This window comes from Quercus robur, chromosome 2 (genome assembly GCF_932294415.1).
Source record: "Quercus robur chromosome 2, dhQueRobu3.1, whole genome shotgun sequence".
Lineage (NCBI taxonomy): Eukaryota > Viridiplantae > Streptophyta > Magnoliopsida > Fagales > Fagaceae > Quercus > Quercus robur.
The window spans coordinates 83,298,026-83,317,065 of NC_065535.1; the positions used below are offsets into that span (position 1 = coordinate 83,298,026).

The 19,040-nt window shown below is 34.6% G+C and overlaps 2 protein-coding genes across 2 annotated transcripts; both read right to left on the reverse strand.

The window, feature by feature from the left end:
• Positions 1-6,385: 6,385 nt before the first annotated feature.
• Positions 6,386-7,611, reverse strand: LOC126715402 (uncharacterized). Its single transcript, XM_050415987.1, has 4 exons — positions 7,272-7,611; positions 7,106-7,185; positions 6,745-6,970; positions 6,386-6,659 (listed from the first exon to the last, which is right to left on the reverse strand). Exons 1-4 carry the CDS (start codon positions 7,354-7,356, stop codon positions 6,544-6,546), a joined length of 507 nt encoding a protein of 168 aa, XP_050271944.1. The 5' UTR covers positions 7,357-7,611; the 3' UTR covers positions 6,386-6,543.
• Positions 7,612-8,632: 1,021 nt separating this feature from the next.
• Positions 8,633-12,442, reverse strand: LOC126715401 (putative pentatricopeptide repeat-containing protein At3g16890, mitochondrial). Its single transcript, XM_050415986.1, has 2 exons — positions 10,000-12,442; positions 8,633-9,177 (listed from the first exon to the last, which is right to left on the reverse strand). The coding sequence occupies exon 1, from the start codon at positions 12,265-12,267 to the stop codon at positions 10,126-10,128; it is 2,142 nt and encodes a 713-aa protein (XP_050271943.1). The 5' UTR covers positions 12,268-12,442; the 3' UTR covers positions 8,633-9,177; positions 10,000-10,125.
• Positions 12,443-19,040: the final 6,598 nt, after the last annotated feature.

The window sequence follows — 19,040 nt, forward strand, 5'->3', positions numbered from 1 at the left end:
GCCACATGAATGAGGAGAATTAAGTTTTCGTTAGATTCCATTTTTTCAGAAAATTGCATCCAGTCATGCCTTTATTGTTTCATCCCCATCAGTGTATATTCTGTAACATTTATCTTATATATATGCTTTCGAGTTCAAAAATTGCATTGTGTTACTTTTTATTTGTGGCATGAAGGACTCAGGATCATTTCTTGAGAGAAGAGTTACTTGATTACGTAGAGTAAGGATACTAAACAAAAATGATGTCGAAGATTTCACAGACTATACATGGGGATACCAGGTTCATTTCTTATATCTATATTTGTATTTTCAATCTGTAATGCTTTATTTATCCACAAATTATATTTTCATATTATTCTTTCATATCAAGTGCTCACTCAAAGATTGTCATAACCCATTTTTCATCTACAAAGTTTATAACTAATGAGATTATGATCTCGAACTAGCTAATTCCATGCAATAATTTCATGGAGGTTGGGCTGTCAGGAGAGAAATTAAATATTCACACAGAACAAGGGTCAAGTAATATTCAATGGAGAAGGTTTGGAAACTCTAATCATAAAAGACTCACATGGTACAAGGTATAAATTCTGCTAATGCTTTGTCATGCTAATTATTCTTGCCTGAACTATTTATGTATACTTAATCAGCACTAACCTTATCTTCATGGATTGTCTTTATAGACTCAATTTGATGCACCCAAAGGAAATGACCCTGCTGCATTAAACCTTGGTTCTATGGGAAAAGGGGAAGCTTGGGTTAATGGACAAAGTATTGGGCAATATTGGGTCTCATTTCTTACCCCAGAAGGGAGTCCTTCACAAACATGGTATGCCTTAGAACTTATGTTTGATTCTTTTGTTTGAATACTTAAAATAACAATACAAGCGATTAATTAGTAACAATACACATACAACTATTGTCACTAGCAATAAAATGCAATTTTTCATTTGTACTTAATAGTAAAAAGGAAGCCATTAGTTCTATGCTAAAAAATTAAAAATTTGGTCTTCCAGCTTTACTCTTATTTCAAACCCATTCTTATACAGTAAAATATTTCTTCATACTTTCAGTCGTCAAAGTGACCTTGGCTTCATGAATTTCATTTACTATATATTTCAACATTTTTCATCAATTAGATGATGGTAAGGATTTTTTAAAATATTTTTAAATAGGGTAAAATTTATGTACAATATCTTAAGTACATTACATTAGATTTTTCAATTAAATTCAAATATAGAATTCCAAATTAGAGTTCTAATTTTAAGTCATGTGTCCCAATATATTTTTCTAAATTTAGGTGTCAAGTGAAGACCACATCATACATAAATATACAAATTTTCTCAAATCACGTAGGAGTCTTTAATGACTCTCTCTGTCTCTTGGCTCTTCACGTTGTTTTTTTTTTTTTTTTTTTTTTATATATATATATATATCAGTCCCAATCACTCTAAAATCCTTTCTAAATTTTTGTGCCAAAGGAATATATATATATATATATATATAAAATCAAAACTGAGAGAAAATATAATTTAAATTCTAAATTGGATAGTTAATTTTGCATCATGTATCTTATCTAAAATTTTAAATTTTTGTGCATGCATTAACACCTAACACAGAAGTTAGAAAACCACAATAATCAAGTTCATTCACCTAAGCAAAAACATTTAACTTGCGCGCTAAAAAATCCCTACCATCCCATTCATTGTTCATATAAGCATAAACATACAACCTTCCATAAACATTCAGCCACATTTTCCACACAAAAAAAAAAAAAAAAAATTCCTACGCCTTCACCACTTAAAAGTTAAAACTAAACTTTCACTCTCACATAGATCTTCACATTTAACTTTCGTCTATTTCTCAAATGCATAATCTTTTCTCTGAGTTTTTAAAGGCATTGAAGGTAGTTTCTCTCTATCTCCCTTGCTTTCATATTCTTATGTTTTCCCCAATTTGGGCTGCAATTTGTGCAATCGTTTTTTTTTTTTAGTGGTATGATGAAGATCAAAAAAGCAGAGTCTCCGTTAACAAAACAAATCACACACTCCTAAGAAAAGGTGAGTAAACGTTTTCCTTTCTTTTTGTAAAATTTTGTTTTTGAATTATATATAAATAATAATTAAAAAAACATTATGAAGCAGGCAATTATCACTTAGAAAATAAACAAGCAAAAAAAGAAAAAAAAAAGTGCTTCACAATATCAAAAATTAAGAATTAATAAATTTTTTTTAAAAACGATATGGACAATTTACATTTTCTACCTAATAATATTCTTACAAGATTTTTTAAAAAGTTAACAAAAAATAAGAATAACTATATATCAATAGTATTTAAATTATATATATAGGAATTATACTATGCACCTCAATGTGTATTTTTTAAGTATATTCATGCATATGCATGGGGTTACAGGGTAGAACCATAAAATTTGAATCATCTGCATTTTCTAATAAAGTTTGCTAAATCATAAATTAGAACCATCATTTGTAACTTAAAATCTCCGAATTTATACATCTAATCTACCAAACAATACCTACTAAATAATAAAGCACAATCTTTCTTGTCCAAAGCGTATTTTATGTCACTGTGATGACACTAAACCATACTCATGTGGAACCACACAATAATAATAAAAAAAAAATAAAAGGAAACCATCCACTGATCACACATCACATACCTCCCAGAAATCAATTATACGAATTCTATCAAACTATACTCATTTAAGCTAGAAGATAGACAATACAGACAGCATTTCATATACGCCCAACGTACAATCCACTTATACACACAAACCACTCTTATGCCAATTATTTATAAGCAATTACAAGTAAAGCCCCAGTTGATAAGCCATATCATATAAGGTTTGCTGGTCTGCTCGACTGAAATTGTAAAAAAATTACATAATGCTAAGTTTTGTTAATAAAATTTTCTGATTAATAATATGAATTTAGACTTAATTAAGCCTTCTAAACATGAATAAACTCATGATTAATAATAATAAATAAATAAATAAAAAACCAATAGTAACACTTAACTAATAAAATGCAATTTTTTTTCATTGTCTTATTTAATTATATCCATTCCCGTGCGGTAGCACAGGTTACATACTAGTTTTAGATAATGTTACACGCTACAGATTACAGACAATATTAGAGTGTTGTAGGGAAACTCAGTAAAGCACTAGCATTGAGAAATGCTAAAGTCATATTTAAAGCATTTTTAACATTTTAGAGGACAAAATCACTTACATCAAAGAGTGCTAAACTGCACTATTGCATAAATTTTTGCAATAGTGCTATAGTACAATTCTAAACTTAGAATTGTACTGTAGAAGAATGTTAAAAAAATATATATATATATTTTATTCGCTCCTGTTTCTCTCCATCCAGAAGTCTTCTCTCTCTCTTCCTTCTCTTCTCCGTTTCTCCATCTCTGCTCTTTCCTCTCTCGCCACCTCTGCTCTCTCTTCCTTCTCTATTGGGTCCGGTGTTTAGGTTGTGGTTGGGTTGTGGGTTGATCAGTGGGTTGATCGGTGGTGGGTTGATGATATTTTTTGAATGGGTTTGCTTCGGTGGGTTTTGAATAGGTTGGGTTTCAAATCGGCGATGTGGATTCGGATCGGTGGTGGGTGTGGTGGTCGTTGTTGGTTTTGATTTGATGGTTTGTGTGTGGCTGTGTGTGGGTCACCGTGTTGGTTCTCTGTTTTTTTTTTTTTTTTTTTTTTTTTTTTTCTAGCTATGACTGATACTTAAAGGGGTTGTGGGTGGTGGTTGGGTCCGGGGTTTGGGTAGTGGTTGGGTTGTGGGTTGATCGGTGGTGGGTTGATGATATTTTTTGAATGGGTTTGCTCCGGTGAGTTTCAAATGGGCTGGGTTTCAAATCGGCGGTGTGGATTCGAATCGGTGGTGGGTGTGGTGGCCGTTGTTGGCTTTGGTTTGATGGTTTGTGTGTGGCTATGTGTGGGTCACTGTGTTGGTTCTCTGTTTTTTTTTTTTTTTTCCTGGCTATGACCGGTGCTTAAAGGGGTTGTGGGTGGTGGTTGGGTCGTGTTTGGGTAGTGGTTGGGTTGTGGGTTGATCGGTGGTGGGTTGATGATATTTTTTGAATGGGTTTGCTCCGGTGAGTTTCAAATGGGCTGGGTTTCAAATCGGCGGTGTGGTTCTGATCGGTGGTGGGTGTGGTGGCTGTTGTTGGCTCTGGTTTGATGGTTTGTGTGTGGCTGTGTGTGGCTCTGTTGATGGGTCTGTGTGGTTCAGTGAGAGGAGTTGGTGCTAGAGGTTGAGGAAGGTTGAGGGAGGCTGAGGAAAAAAAAAAAAGAATGGTTGGAAAGCCTAGGAAAGTAGAACTGAAAAAAAATTGGTTAAAAAGAAATAATAAAAAAAGATTAAATAATAATATTTTAATAAAAATAGAGTTTTAGGATGTGTGAGGTATTGTAAAATGAGATGGTATAAATAATAAAGTGGTTTTTTGGGATGGTATAATAGTATAGGATAGCATTTTTCAATGCTAGTGCTAGATGTACAAGGCAATTTGCATGTGCAAAATTTTCATTCTATTTTAGTACGAGTTTTTTTTTTTATAACTATTAAAAAAAAAACACCCAGTTATATTATCTATTCTGTAATATTTCATTAAAATGTTTTCTTATTAAATTTTTATTACTCTCCTAAATGATCTCTCTTTGTGCATATGAGTAAAGAAGTATTAAAAAATAAAGAACAAAATTTAGTTACAAAATTGGTTGTAACTAAATATTATAACTTTCCTCAATATCTTTTTACGGAAGATGAATTTTGATAAATCCACTATTAGATTACATCTTCTTCTTATATTCTATATGCTTGCAAAATTTATAAAAAAATAAAAATAAAGGTTAACAATTATGTCATCAATAAATTGTTTAAATTATAAGTTTTGTAGTTTAAAATTATGCATAAAATATAAACTTATAAATCATAAAGTAAATAATATACGATTGACACAAATTTTAATAGGTGTATTAAGAGTGTGAAGAACATGCAATTTAACCATTAGATTCTCAAAATATGTAGTAATATTTATTTTATTAACTAAGGTTGTAGCCTAACTAATTTTGTAGCTAAACTCTGTCCAAAAATAAATTTACTTGCTTACTATAACTCACATTTTATTTTACACAAGTTTACATAAATTAATGTGGGTGATTTTTGGAGTTATTAGATAGATTAATGTGGATGATTTTTGCAGTTATTAGATGTGCAAAATTTACCCCGTATACTACTATAGAATCACTAATACGAGTGCTTTTGTTAACTAGTGTTACTATTATAGATTGACTAATAGTAATATGAGTGCTTTAATAGTGCTTTTGTTAAGTAGTGTATTTGCATATCATTCCTACTAAATTGGAAAGCAACAAAAAACAATTATATAAATAATTTTTTTAAGATACTCATGTGTGACATCTCATAAACAATTGATCAATTGTAATAGAAAAATTCAACCATAAGTGTTCTCTTCAAACACTCCTGTTAATTAAACCCTAATATAAGTCAATAAAAAGGGGCACAACGATAAATCACAATAATTTCACAATATTTCTAAAATAGTCTACCATTTCACAAATGGGCTCACCAAATTTTTTTTTAAAAAAATACTAATTTAGAAATATTGTGAACTTTTGTTGTGTCCCTAGCATGACTCTATAAATAATAAGATTAAGTTCCTTAAATCATATTCTTGAAAAGGAGAAACAAGGAAAGAAACCCAATCAAGTTTTATGAATAATATCTAAGGTTAACTATCTTCATTATGATCGTCGTTAAAGGGTTGTCCATCTTATCTAGATGGTTGCTACTCTCACTTCAAACTCTGGGGAAGGAAAGCTTAATTCACAGAACTAAAAAGAGTACGATAAGCTCACCACTAACCCATAATCACCTATGAATATAAATATAATAGGAACGTATCCCAAAATTTCCACCAACTGTCAAGACCATATATTATTCCAACCATTAAGGAAGAAGGAGAAGCAAATCACAGGAATCATGGTCAACTAGAGGCCCATATAAAGGTCAGACCCCCTCAATATAAACATTACAAATGGTACAACATAATATCATTTTACGACTTCAATTTCAATCATTGGGCAGTCTCTTGTAATTGGGATGAGCCCATCTTCATCTTCTCTCTTCCTTTTTGAGTTCTTATTTCATAAATTAGAGATGGATTGTGACCCTCTCTTTTCTTCTTAATATATTCTTATTAAAAGAAAGAAAAAAAAAATCATTTGGTGACTGAATATTATAGTAATGCTCTTTGCAGACTAACTTGAAATAACTTCTTTTTTTTTTTTTTATCAGCCACTTTCAACTAGAATACTGAAACTTTGTTTATTAAAAAATTAAGAAAGGATTACTGAAACTTTTTATTAGAAATTTGTATATCATTTTTAGTTACTTCGTGCATTACACCGACATACTATTAATTATTACATCTATGACATATCAAAGCCAGAAAACATAGCCCGTGAAGTGAATTCATATTATAGTACACATCTTAAGGCAATAAACCATGCCCCACGATCATCAATCCAAGCCCATATAGAATTTGATTCACGGCCTTGTGTGCATTGCTTGTTTCAGCTTTAATATGCTCGGCTACATCAAAATTACCTGCAAAATTAATGCAAAGGCAGATTACAACATTGGAGTTTTGACAATAACCAAAAGAAAAACAATGTCTTCATTTACAGGCTACCTCTTTCTGGGCCATTGCCACATGCTGCCTTAACTGTATCTCTAACATCCTGTATTGTGGCCTTATTGTAAAACTTAAAATTATCTAAAATGTTTTCAATGCAGTTTAGCACTAGGTTTGTTTCAGTCAGGCACGGTCCACTGCAGTATTCATCGGTCTTTTGAGGTGGCACGTTGAGTTTTCCGCTCTCACTGAGTCTTTGAGATTCTTCACAACTACTGTAAACCTGAGATTTTTGTCCAAACGGAATCAAACAAAACAATACCAAAATAACAAGTGAGAAATTTCCTATAAATATGTGTCACAATTTTTGCACCATGATGAGTAATAGCGTGTGCATATAAATGAAAGGTTTGCGTACATATTTTTCATTGAAACATAGCAATGCTTTGGCAACAATTTGAGCCGGATCATGATCTTGAGGTACTTCATCTGCCTTCCCTGTCATGAATAGGTGCAAAAGTTCATTATCATCTTAACTGAAAACTACATATAGGTTGAGAAATCTATGTTTCTTTGTTGCATACCTAAGTTGCCGTAAAGAACAGAAACATAGGTAAGAGCCACAGCGAATAGCCAGAGTCTCACGGTCAGTACTATTGAGATTGCCATGACAGTAGCTTATAGGCAATTTGAGACGTTGGAGGATAAATTATAGGGATGTGTGGATCAACTATTATATACCAATTCAGTGTTACGTACCAACCTTAAGTTATGTTTAGTTTGTAAAAAAAATTAAATTTCTAGAATGACCCACCTAATTTTTAATACTTTGTGAACGATTTAGCTTGGCCCACAAACAGGTACAACCAAAATATTAGTAATGTACTTTGATATTGTCACCTTGTACAAATAAAAATTAAAGGAGCTCTTTTTGAAAGGAAAAGGGCAATGTTGGAGGATAAATTATAGGGATGTGTGGATCAACTATTATATACTAATGCAGTGTTACCAACCTTAAGTTATGTTTAGTTTGTAAACTACTATGCCAATTATATTTCTAGAACGACCCACCTAATTTTTAATACTTTGTGGACGATTTAGCTCGGCCCACAAACAGGTACAACCAAAATATTAGTAATGTACTTTGATATTGTCACCTTGTACAAATAAAAATTAAAGGGGCTCTTTTTGAAAGGAAAAGGGAAGCATGGCGAATTGCATTGAAAAAGAGAACAACTTGGTGTTTTTTCTTCATTTGGAGTAAACTTGGGAGTAAGGAAGACGACTATGTGGAAGAGAACAGTTGGAATGCAAGTCACCAACTATTACTTACCTAGAACTTTCTCTAGTTTCAAGCCTAAAGAGTTGGAGAGAACAGTTGAGTGTCAAAAATCAAACCACCTAAAGAGTTCTCTAGTTTCAAGCTTCCTCAACAAGTGAAACCAACTTTCCATTAGTGTGAGAGTTAGAATTTTGTTCATGGCTTAATAAATAGCGTGCACAGCTCTACAGAAGCATTATAATGGTATCAAGAAGTGACAAGTTGCCGTAAATCAGTAACAAGGCATTGTGAATCATGTTACCAGCATTATTTTCAAGAATTCTATAGGACCAAGTGTCATTGACTCATGGCTTGAAACAGGGTGGCTAATCATAAAACTTCCTCATTTTTCCACAGCACCCTGTACAATGACACTACAGCTTAAGCAATAGAGAGCATTCAGTTACACCAACGTTCACGTAGCAAGAACACTTTTTAGGTCATTTAGCCACATATGTCCGAAACAATTTTCTGCATCAGTGTATATCATACTTTCATCACCACCCTCACTTGATTATCTCCATCAACCATTAAAGTTAGAACCAAAAACAGAAGAGTATATGCATTGGCACAAATCCAGAAGCTTGCAATGAATAAGTATAGAAACTAGGAGAATGGTAAGTGTAGATTTGAAAAGGGCGGCATTGATAGACATGATAAGTGGCATCAATGCAAAAATTATAGATGCAACTGTGATTTGTGAACATATGAAATTTGTGCTTCCATTAATTCCTAAAGATAAATTTACAAATAATCAAGCAAACATGTTTCAAAATGCTGTTAGAAAGAAGGGATAATCCCAACTGCATGTGAAAGTCAATGAATTAGGTTGCATTTTGGCCAGTCGTCTGAGCACCTGAAATTCACTTGACAAAGCACTACTCCAATTGCCTGCCATAGATTTTATCAAAACTACTTCATTTTTCTGCTTCTATATGGGGCCAAATAGGGTAACATGTCTCTCACTACCCCAAACAGTACAGTCCATTTTGAGCTCTTTCCTTTGATAGTCACAAGCATCAGACATGAGCAGATAAATTGGGAGAGAGGCACACACTGATGTCCAAAGGTAATCTTCTGGCCACCTATTTCCTCCTCTGATCCAATGTCACCAGACTGGGAAACAATTCACAATTGTTTCAGCCAATGCCAAAACAACCAGATTTAAGCTGCATAAGAGAAACAGGAGACTCAGTTAATACATTCCTTGGATGATTTTTATTGATCTGATGCTAAGCAGAAACACAAAATCAATATAGAAACTGGATTGTGATCCAAATACAGCTGACAACCAAATTCCAACAAATCTTGATAAAACAGGTTTAATTAGGCAAACGTACAGCCACATTGAATTGTGATAATATTAGTATGCCAACATCCTATCTGCTTGGAAGGAGTGCTAGTCAAAAATATCGCTCTATTTCAATTGAGTAAAACACAAACAGACGGCTTTTTGAACAAATAATAGCATCAGGATAACCAAGAAGACAGAAACAATTCCAATTTTAGCACCAGCGTAATGAAAGTTACTATTTGTTCATTGAGCAAATACTTTAATACCTCCAGTGATTCCTTTTTTTCTTTAGTTTTTTAATTTAACAGCCCGCTAATGTCAATGCATGAATAGCAGATAAAACACATAAGTCAAACTGATTCACCATCCCTTAACCCCCCTTACTATCAGAAAGGTAAGAGCATAACCCAAATCAGAACATGGTATCCCCCCCACTCCCACATACACTGGAAAAAAAAAAAAGAAAAAAAAAAGGATATCACAATTTAATTTAAGGTAAAAAAATTATTGATAATAATAACAGCACAGAAAGAATGCCAGAATAATGGAACTTAAAGTTCAATACATGAACACAAATTTGCTTAAAGACATCATTCAACCACTCAACATTCATATCTTACTGGAGACAAGTGCAACCCATCATAATAGAAATATGAAAGAATTTGAAGAGGCAAAAATTGAGCGTCTTGCTGCGTACCTTCTCTGCACTTAATTCCACCAATACAATAAGACCGACAGCAGCCCAATGCTTTATAGATGCATATGCCATCACAGCCACATCTCAACAAAGCAACATGGACTAATGAACCATAACAACCCTGACCTACAAGTTAGGATTGGATTTCAAAGAGATTCCCATTTCACTACACATCTTTACCAAATTTCGAGCTTCTTCAAAGTGGGCTAGCCGAACCAGAGTTTCCAACATTAAGTTACATGTATAAGAATCAGGAAGACAACCATTCGCTTCCATGGAGTGGAACATCTCCTTAGCTTCATCCACTCTCCCACATTCACAAAATGCCTTAATCATAGTACTGTATGTATAGTTATCAGGATTTAAACCTATTGTCATCATGGAATCAAAAAGCTTCTCAGCTTTCTCAAGCTTATTTAGCCTGCAAAAACTTTGAATAAGAGCATTGACCGAGAAGGTGTCTGGGTCTATTCCATTGGCTTGCATCTTTCTTAAAAGTTTAATTGATCTGGTGACATCCCCAATGATACATAAAGAGCGGATCAGTATATTATATGTGACAGCATTTGGAGTGACACCCCACTCAACCATTTCAGTGAAACAAGCAAAAGCATCCCCAATCTGGTGTACTCGACAAAGGCCATCTATTATTGAATTAAATGTGAAGATATCAGGTTTGTGTCCATGTTCTAAAAGCATCACCATAAGTTCACGTGCCTTACACATGTCTCCATCCCTGCAATACCCACTAATAAGGGTATTGAAAGTGACAATGTTAGGAGCAATTCCCCTGTGCTGCATGTCTCTGAAAGTCTCAGATGCCCTCTCCATCTTATTTTCTTTACAAAAGCAATTGATAACCATATTATAACAAAAGACATTGGATACAAGTCCATTCTTGACCATTTGATCCAAAAAACAATTCCCCTCGTCACTTCTTCTGGCCTTGTATGTAGCTTCAATTAGTGCAAGATAAGTATTAAACCCCGGCTTCACACCTTGCTCTATGAAACTTCTAAATATCTCACATGTCTCATTCAAATCTAAACCCTTTATCAGACAAGCCATTGTGATATTAAACAATGAACTGTCAGGCAAATAACCTTTTGCCCCACAACTTCTTAAAAACATGGCAGCCTCTCTTGCCATAGATTTATTTGAGAGGCAATACAGTATAGTATCATAAGCTAACTTGGACAAGACAAGCTCCCTCTCGACAAATCTTGATAACAACTCAAAAGCCTTATTAGGAGCTACACAGCGAAACACCCCATGAACCAATGATCTAATAGTAGCATCACTTGGACTCACATTCCTCTCCTTCATCATGTCTATAAGCCTGAAAGCTTCATCAACCCTTTTTGCATTACAGAACCCATCAATCAATATGGTATACGTAAACACATTTGGTGAATATCCTAAGACTTCCATCTGTTTAACCAAACGAAGTGCCTCATCCACAACACCAATCTTGCAAACCCCATGAATTAGAATATTATATGTGAACCTATCCGGGTTGCAATTATCAGCCGTCATCTGTTGGAATTTCAAATACGCCAAGTCAAGTGAATTGGATTTTACCAATGCATCTATCACAGCATTATACAACCTTGTGGTTGGACTAAGACCCAAAAACGAAATTTGGCTAAAAACTTCAGCACAATATTTCGCCAATCCCAATCTTCCCCAACTACCAATCAATATGACAAGCAGGTCTTCTGAAACCCGGAAACCAGAATTCCTAATATCCTGAAGCAATTCAACAGACAAAACAACCGGACCATTCCGATAAAGGGTCTTAGCTAGAACACCCCGAACAGCATGATTCTTTGCAAATGAGGGGTCGATATTCGAAACCCAGATATAAAATTTCAAAGGGTGAAATGGGTTTTCTTGGTTTTGCAAGAGACTCACCAAAAACTGAGGATTCAAAACGATCCTCCCCACCTTGACCTCGTGGTTTAGCAACAAAAACCAGTCTTTTCTCGAAAGAACTTGAGAAATGTATTGGTGATCAATTGGTTTAATACTCAATTTGCGTTTATGAGCTGAAATGGAAGTCTTTGAAATGGAAACTAAGTTGGGGTTTCTGAACTGAGAATTTAGTGGAGAAGGGTTACCTCTTGAAGGAGCTTCAGAGTTAGTGAGCTCCTTGGATTTAACCTTTGATGGAGAATCCCTCTGAAGTTTGTGCTTATTCCAAGCTTCTTCGGGTAGGTTTCTGATTGCAGGTGAAGCCCTGGAAGCTAAGGAAGACTGGACTCTCATGTCCTTAGCCAAAACCAGCAGAAAATGCAAGCCAGTTTGTTTATGAAGCTCGGACCGGTCACGTATCACTGAACCGGGTCTTCAGGATACAAATTCTCGGCTTAGAGAGTGAAGACATTTGCATTTGCTAGACTAGAGGCAAAACCAAACCAGACCCTAAAATCCGATGGAACATTGTAAGATTCTACTTTCTACTAAGAAAATTATATATATATATATATATATATAGATTATGTGTGTATTTGAACTAGCTTATAAATGAGCTTTTTACCTCCTCTTTTTTCTTTTTTTACAACTATATTTTAAAACATATTTAGCAAAAAAAAAATTCGGCAAAAAATTAAATAAGTTATTTCCAAAAACACAATATATATATATATATAATCAAGAATTAAGAAAAATATAATATATGAAAAAATATTGTTAGCCTTAATTCATAATATATGTTAAAAAATAGCTGAAAAAAATAATTTTGATTTATAAAAGACAATAATTACTAAGGTTTTTATTTTTATTTTTAATAAACATTAAATCAAATTACAAATATATGAACAAATTCAAAGTTATAGGTTCTAACTTTTAAATTCTAACACCACAAATATACTAATGTCCCAAATAAACAACATAAAGTGAATAACAATGTTTCCAACAATTTTTCAAAATGATAAGTTGGTTGTTAACAAATAAAAACACAAGCATACTCAATCATCAAAACCACTTGGGTTATTTTGAATGTCTTCATCAAAAGGGGGTTCATGTTCATCATCATCAGGGATGGATCCAAGTGGGGGCCCAAAGGGGCCCCGCACCCCCCTCCCCCCTCCCCCTGCCCAATTTTTTTTTTTTTAATACTTATTATATATTTCATTTTTGTAGTTGGGATCTCCTTTTCCAAAACCTTAGGCCCCTCTCCTCCCCAATCAGTCTAACTAGCCTAGCACAATTAGCAATTATCTAACTCAAAAACTTAACAAAAATAATAAAAACATTCACAATGGTGATTGTATTTTAATTAAAAAAAAAAATTATTTTACCACCAAAGAACCATCTGTTATTGGAGAAGCTAAAACTACATTTTTTGCAACTATAGTAAATTGGTATAAATACCAATTGACTGTAGCAAGTTGATTATCTCTCTACTTTCAATTTAAAAACTCATATTCTCTCTTTTCTTTTATTATTTTAATGAGTTGTGTATATTATTTCAAGTGAAGTGGTAAAAAAATAGAACATTTTATGTTAGGTATATTGTAAAGTGAGATGGTAAAATAGATAAAGTAACTTTTTGAGGTGCTAAAAGATAAATTTTTAACACTACTACTCTGAATACTCTAACTTCAAAAAAAACAAAAATTCTAGCCAACCTAGTATTAAAAAAAAACATTATTATTTTCTTTGTTGGTAGATGATTGCATCTTAATATATTAAGAAATAACAATTTTTTTTTTTATAATTTTTTAATACTATATGGATGCCTATTTAGAGTTTTTTTTTTCTTATACTCCGCCCCCCCTCTAACTTGAAATTCTGAGTCCATACTTGATCATCATAAATAACATTCTCATCTACATCATTACTGGCATCCAAATTATCCATAGGAAAATCATCAAAATCTCTTCATGCATTTTGAGGTTCATTGGAATCACTACAATATAAATTTCTAATTTGAAACCCACTTATAATTTTCATTTTCTTGAGCATATATCAAAGACAAGTGGCCACTCATGTTGTGAAAGCGGAACAATTAAACTCTCTTCTTCAACTATGCATTCGTCATGTAAAGAGATGTCATCCAAAGAAATATTTGTGGTTTGAGTTAACTGTTTGTTTTTGTTTTTGTTTTTGTTGTTGTTGTTGTTTTTTTTTTTTTTTTTTTTTTTGTCTTTCTATCATCTGCTATACATGAAAAACATCAAGTCATTCATTTTCTTTTGTTGCATATGGTTTCTTATTTTATGTGTACCTACAAACATTATAAATTTAAGGGTAGATTCCACTAATATGCCCTAAGGTTTAGGTTGATACCAAACAGGCTCAAGACATTTCAAAATTGATTAATTTGGTTCCTAAAGACAACTTAATCCCTAACATTGTTAACCTCCATTACTCATTTTTCTATTTCTTTCTCAAACCTCTCTCTCTCTCTCTCTCTCTCTCTCTCTCTCTCTCTCTCTCTCTCTCTCTCTCTCTCTCTCTCTCTCCAACCCAAGCCTATTTGCTCACCCTTTCATTGTCTTTTTCTTCTCTTAGGCAACAATAGTGGTGCGTGGGTTAGTGGTTTGAGTTGGTTGTGGGTCGTGATTTTGGGTGGTCATTTATGGTGGTTGTGGGTTGCTGGTGGTGGGCTTCGATGTGTGGTGGGTTTGTTATGGGTTTTTGAGTTTTATTTTTTATTTGGGTTTTGTAGCCAATGATGGTTTTCGGTGGTGGTGGTGGTGGTGGTGGTGGGTTCCGATATGTGGTGGATTTGCAATGGGGGTGGTGGTTTGCTATAGGTTTTTTGGATTTAGGTTTTGTTGTTGTGGGTTTGGTTGGGTTTTGTGGCCGGCGGTGGTGGTAGTGGGTTTCGATATGGGGTAGTTTTGCAATGGGGTGGTTGTGGATTCCGATGTGATGGTGGGATTGGATTTGAGTTTTGTTGTTCTAGGTTTTGACAGGGGTAAAATTGGATTGTTAGTTAATTATGATGGAGGTTGTGGCAGGTTTGAGTTTAGAGAGAGAGGGGGACGAGTGAAGAGAGAATGATAATAGAGGCTTATAGTCTTTTGCCATTGGTCAACTTTGGTTGTGTTTTGAGAAGATGAGAATGTTCTTTGGTTGCTTTATGGACGAAAGAGGAGAGAGTCATAGAGAATAGAGAGAAACTAATGAAGGGTAATAGTGTTTAGGGATCAAGTTGATGTTTGGAACCAAATTAGTCAATTTTGAAATGTCATCGACCTGGTTGGTGGCATTAACCTAAATCTCAAAGTATGTTAATGGAATTTACCATAAATTCAATTAAAAACTCTTGAAATAATAACAAAGTTTTGATAATGAAACACTTCATTAAAATTGTATATTACAGTTTAGTTTTTCCATTACCATATCAGATGCACTGTAGCAATTGGCAGTCTATTGGAGTGCATTTGTAAACTATAACAACGTATAGATTGCTACATCATCTAAAATTTCATTCTATTTCACAATTTAGAATTTATTTTTTGAATGTAACAATATACATATTACACATTATATAAATTTTTTAATAATATGACAATTTATACACCTTTAGATTTGTAAAATATATTATAGACGAAATGGACAAGATCCTTAATCCTTATGACTAAAAATAAATAAAAATATTAACATTTTTTAAAGAGCAAAATTTAAGTACAATTTCTTAGGTGTTAACTTTAAATTCCTCAATTGAATTCAACCAAATAATTGTATTGAGGTTAAGGAAATTGAGGTTGCAAAGAAGGAAAAAAGCTGACATTTATTGTGAATTTGTGATGAGTGCGGCTGGACCAAACTCTTAGGGCCCGTTTGATAGAGTAGTTTGAGTAATGTTGTTTGTATTTTTTTGAAATACGTGTGAGTGAAAAAATGTATGAAAATATGTGTAATATTGTTTAAAAACTGAAAACATGTGTTTAAGATGCTCTACCGAATGGACCTTAATCACTAAAATTCATCAAAAAGGGCTTGAGCTTAGGCTTCGTCTTGAACTTGGACGTAGGGGATTAAACTTTGTTTTTACTAAATTGGTTTATTTATTTATTTTTTAATCTTAATCATTTTCTATAGGACGACCATGGTCATCACAAAATATATTTTTATTGGAAGATGACCCTTGGTGAATTTCATTAAAACAATAATAAGTGTCATGGAATTCTTTTGATAACATTTATAATAATAAAAAAAAAAAATTATATTTGAATGGTGAGCTTTTCATTTGTAGTTCATAAACGTAATCCAATTCCAAGTAATTCCATTTGGTTACATCTTCAAGTTGATTTAAGTCATTTAACTTAACTGCATTTTCTTTAATGCAATCAAATTTTAAGAATCTTTCTATGATTTATTTTCTACTCTCATTGTGGTCGCCAAAATATATTCCCAAATTTTGTTCTTGAGCCAAATTGGTGTTCTCGAGTAAGTACAGTGTTGCTCTAATTAAGAAGATTTAGGCAACACGGTAAAAAGAAATAATAAAATATAAATAGAGAAATGTTGTCAATACTCAATACCCCATATGGGTCAGAAAATAATAAGCACAAGAATGGAAGTTGAGTTCTCTACACCAGCCCAACGTATAAGTGAAGAAGAAGACGAGTTGCATCGTAGCGTCAAGAAATTCAAAGAAAGCAATGGTGCAAGAGGCTTCTTGCCACCTAGGAAATTAGTGAGCTACAAAGATAGTCTTGTGGGAGATATCCCTGGAGCGTATGAGCAGGCTTTTAAGTTTAGCAAAGAATGGGAGGAAGGTTATGAGTTAGAAGCTGAGATGGAGCCTTTAATAGAAGGTATGGCTCAAGTGAAGCTTTCCAAGGAAACTAAAGCTCGTATCAGAGCGCCTTGGTTGAAAGCCTTGATAGTGAAAGTGTATGGTAAATCTGTTGGATTCCACTACCTCACTTTCAAGATCAATGCTTTATGGAAACCAACGGCAAAGATGGATTGCGTGACCTTGGGCAAAGGTTTCTTCTTGATTCATTTTAGTTGCAGTGATGACTTTGACAAAGTTCTTCGGGGAGGTCCTTGGTTTATAGGGGAGCATTTTCTTGCAATCAAGCCTTGGGAACCTTATTTTAAAGCTTCTGAGGCTAAGCTCACGTCAGTGGCAGTTTGGGTTAGATTGCCTGAATTGCCAATTGAGTTCTATGATGCGTCTGTGTTGAAGGAAATTGGAAGTGTCATTGGACCTGTCTTACATATTGACTCTTATACGGCCTCGGAAACCAGAGGAGGTTATGCAAGATTATGTGTTTAGTTAGACTTGGATAAACCCTTGATCAGTTCTATTCGAGTGGGAAGGTTAGTTCAAAAAGTTTTATATGAAGGCATTTCTTCTCTTTGCTTCTGTTGTGATAAGCTTGGACATAAGCAGGATAATTGTGGGCTGAAAGTGAGGAAGCCAAGTGGAGAAGATGAAGCTCAGGTCTCGTTCAAATCCAATGAGATTAGTGAGGAAGTCCAACCCGAATCCAACTATGGGGCTTGGATGGTAGTCATGAGGAAAAGAGGCTCGGGTAGGATGGGAAAAGCTAGTGGGCCTATCAAGTCTATTAACCCATCTCAAGTTAAAACTAGGGGCAATCCGGACCTTTCCCAAGCTTCTGCGCATGTGGAAGTAGGTGATGATCTTGGCAAGTCCAATCAAAGAGATTCAGCAGACTCTAGAGAAGGGACTTCACGTGTTGTGGCAGCTCAAGACTTGCAGAATGGCTTAGCAGATCGTACGGATGAGACCACACATGTTGTGGCAACCCAAAACCCGGAGATTAGCCTTGAGATGAGGAAAGATTGTGTGATGGAGGAGAGCATTGAGAATCCATATGCTGAGTGTCAACAGGATATGAAACAAACTTCAGGAAACAAAAGGAAAGCTTTAGCAAAAAATAAGGGCAAAGGAAGTGAAGGTCTGGGGATTAGGAGTTTAAAGAGTCCGAAAAACTCAAAAAGCCAAAAATGGCTATCCCATTACACCGAAAGTAAAAGCAACTTGCTTTTGTCAACAAGAGGTTTGGGGAGTGATAATCAACCTGAGAATGGAAAGGATTTTGATAGGGTTAACCCCTCTGCCACAGTCCGGATGCGCCATTTGGTACAAGAATCAAGTGGTGGCTATTCCGGACAAGATAATTTCTCAAATAAGAGCGGCACCGATGGAGACTCAAGGGTGGTTCAAAGAAGAGCTGGGGCAGGCTTGGAAGCATCTCTTCCCCATAACACCGAAAAGCATCAGATTGGGGAATCTTCCATTGGAGCACAATGCGTGGTTTCTCACGCCCAATCTGTGGTGGAAGTTCCTCGCGGATGTTCCAGAGGTTTCGTGGGAATTGGCGGAGGAGCTGAGCAAGCAAAGGAGGCCATCCGTTATGCCCCATTGGGACGAATCCGGGTGGATCATTCAAGAGAGAAGACTGGTGGATTTCAAAGGGATGGCCACGGCACACTTGGGAAATCACCCAACTTTGAAATTGATCCAAATTATGGCTCTGGTGAAGAAATGTGATGTACTTCTGAATTGCAGAGAGGATATCCGGGGCATTCTGAAGCACATGATAATTTGGAAGCCGGAATGGGGGGCATCCAAGGATCTTTTGAGGAGGATGGGGTGGAGTATGGTGGAAGCAGCAGCGGCAATGAATACTAATCCACCAGAGATTGAGGTGTCGTTAGGTCAATTTATCAAGATGAATGTGTTACTCTGGAATTGCAGAGGTGCTTTGAATCCAGATTTCAAGAGGAGGATTTTTGAAATGGCAATAAATCATGGCCTCACACAGGTTCTGGTAGCTCATGTATATAGAGAAGTGAACCGGTGTGCTGACTTTTTGGCAAAGAAAGGATGCTGCATGAGGGAGGATTTTCTTATTTTTGAAACTTCCCCCTCAGATGAATTAGATAAATTACCTGTATCTGATGTTAATGGATTGTACTGTTATAGGCAAATAGCCACTACTTTGGCCTCTGTGGTCAGTTTGTAATTCCCCTTTTGTTGTTAATATATCATGCCTTTTAACCCAAAAAAAAAAAAAAAAAAAAACCCATATGGGTCCCCTGCT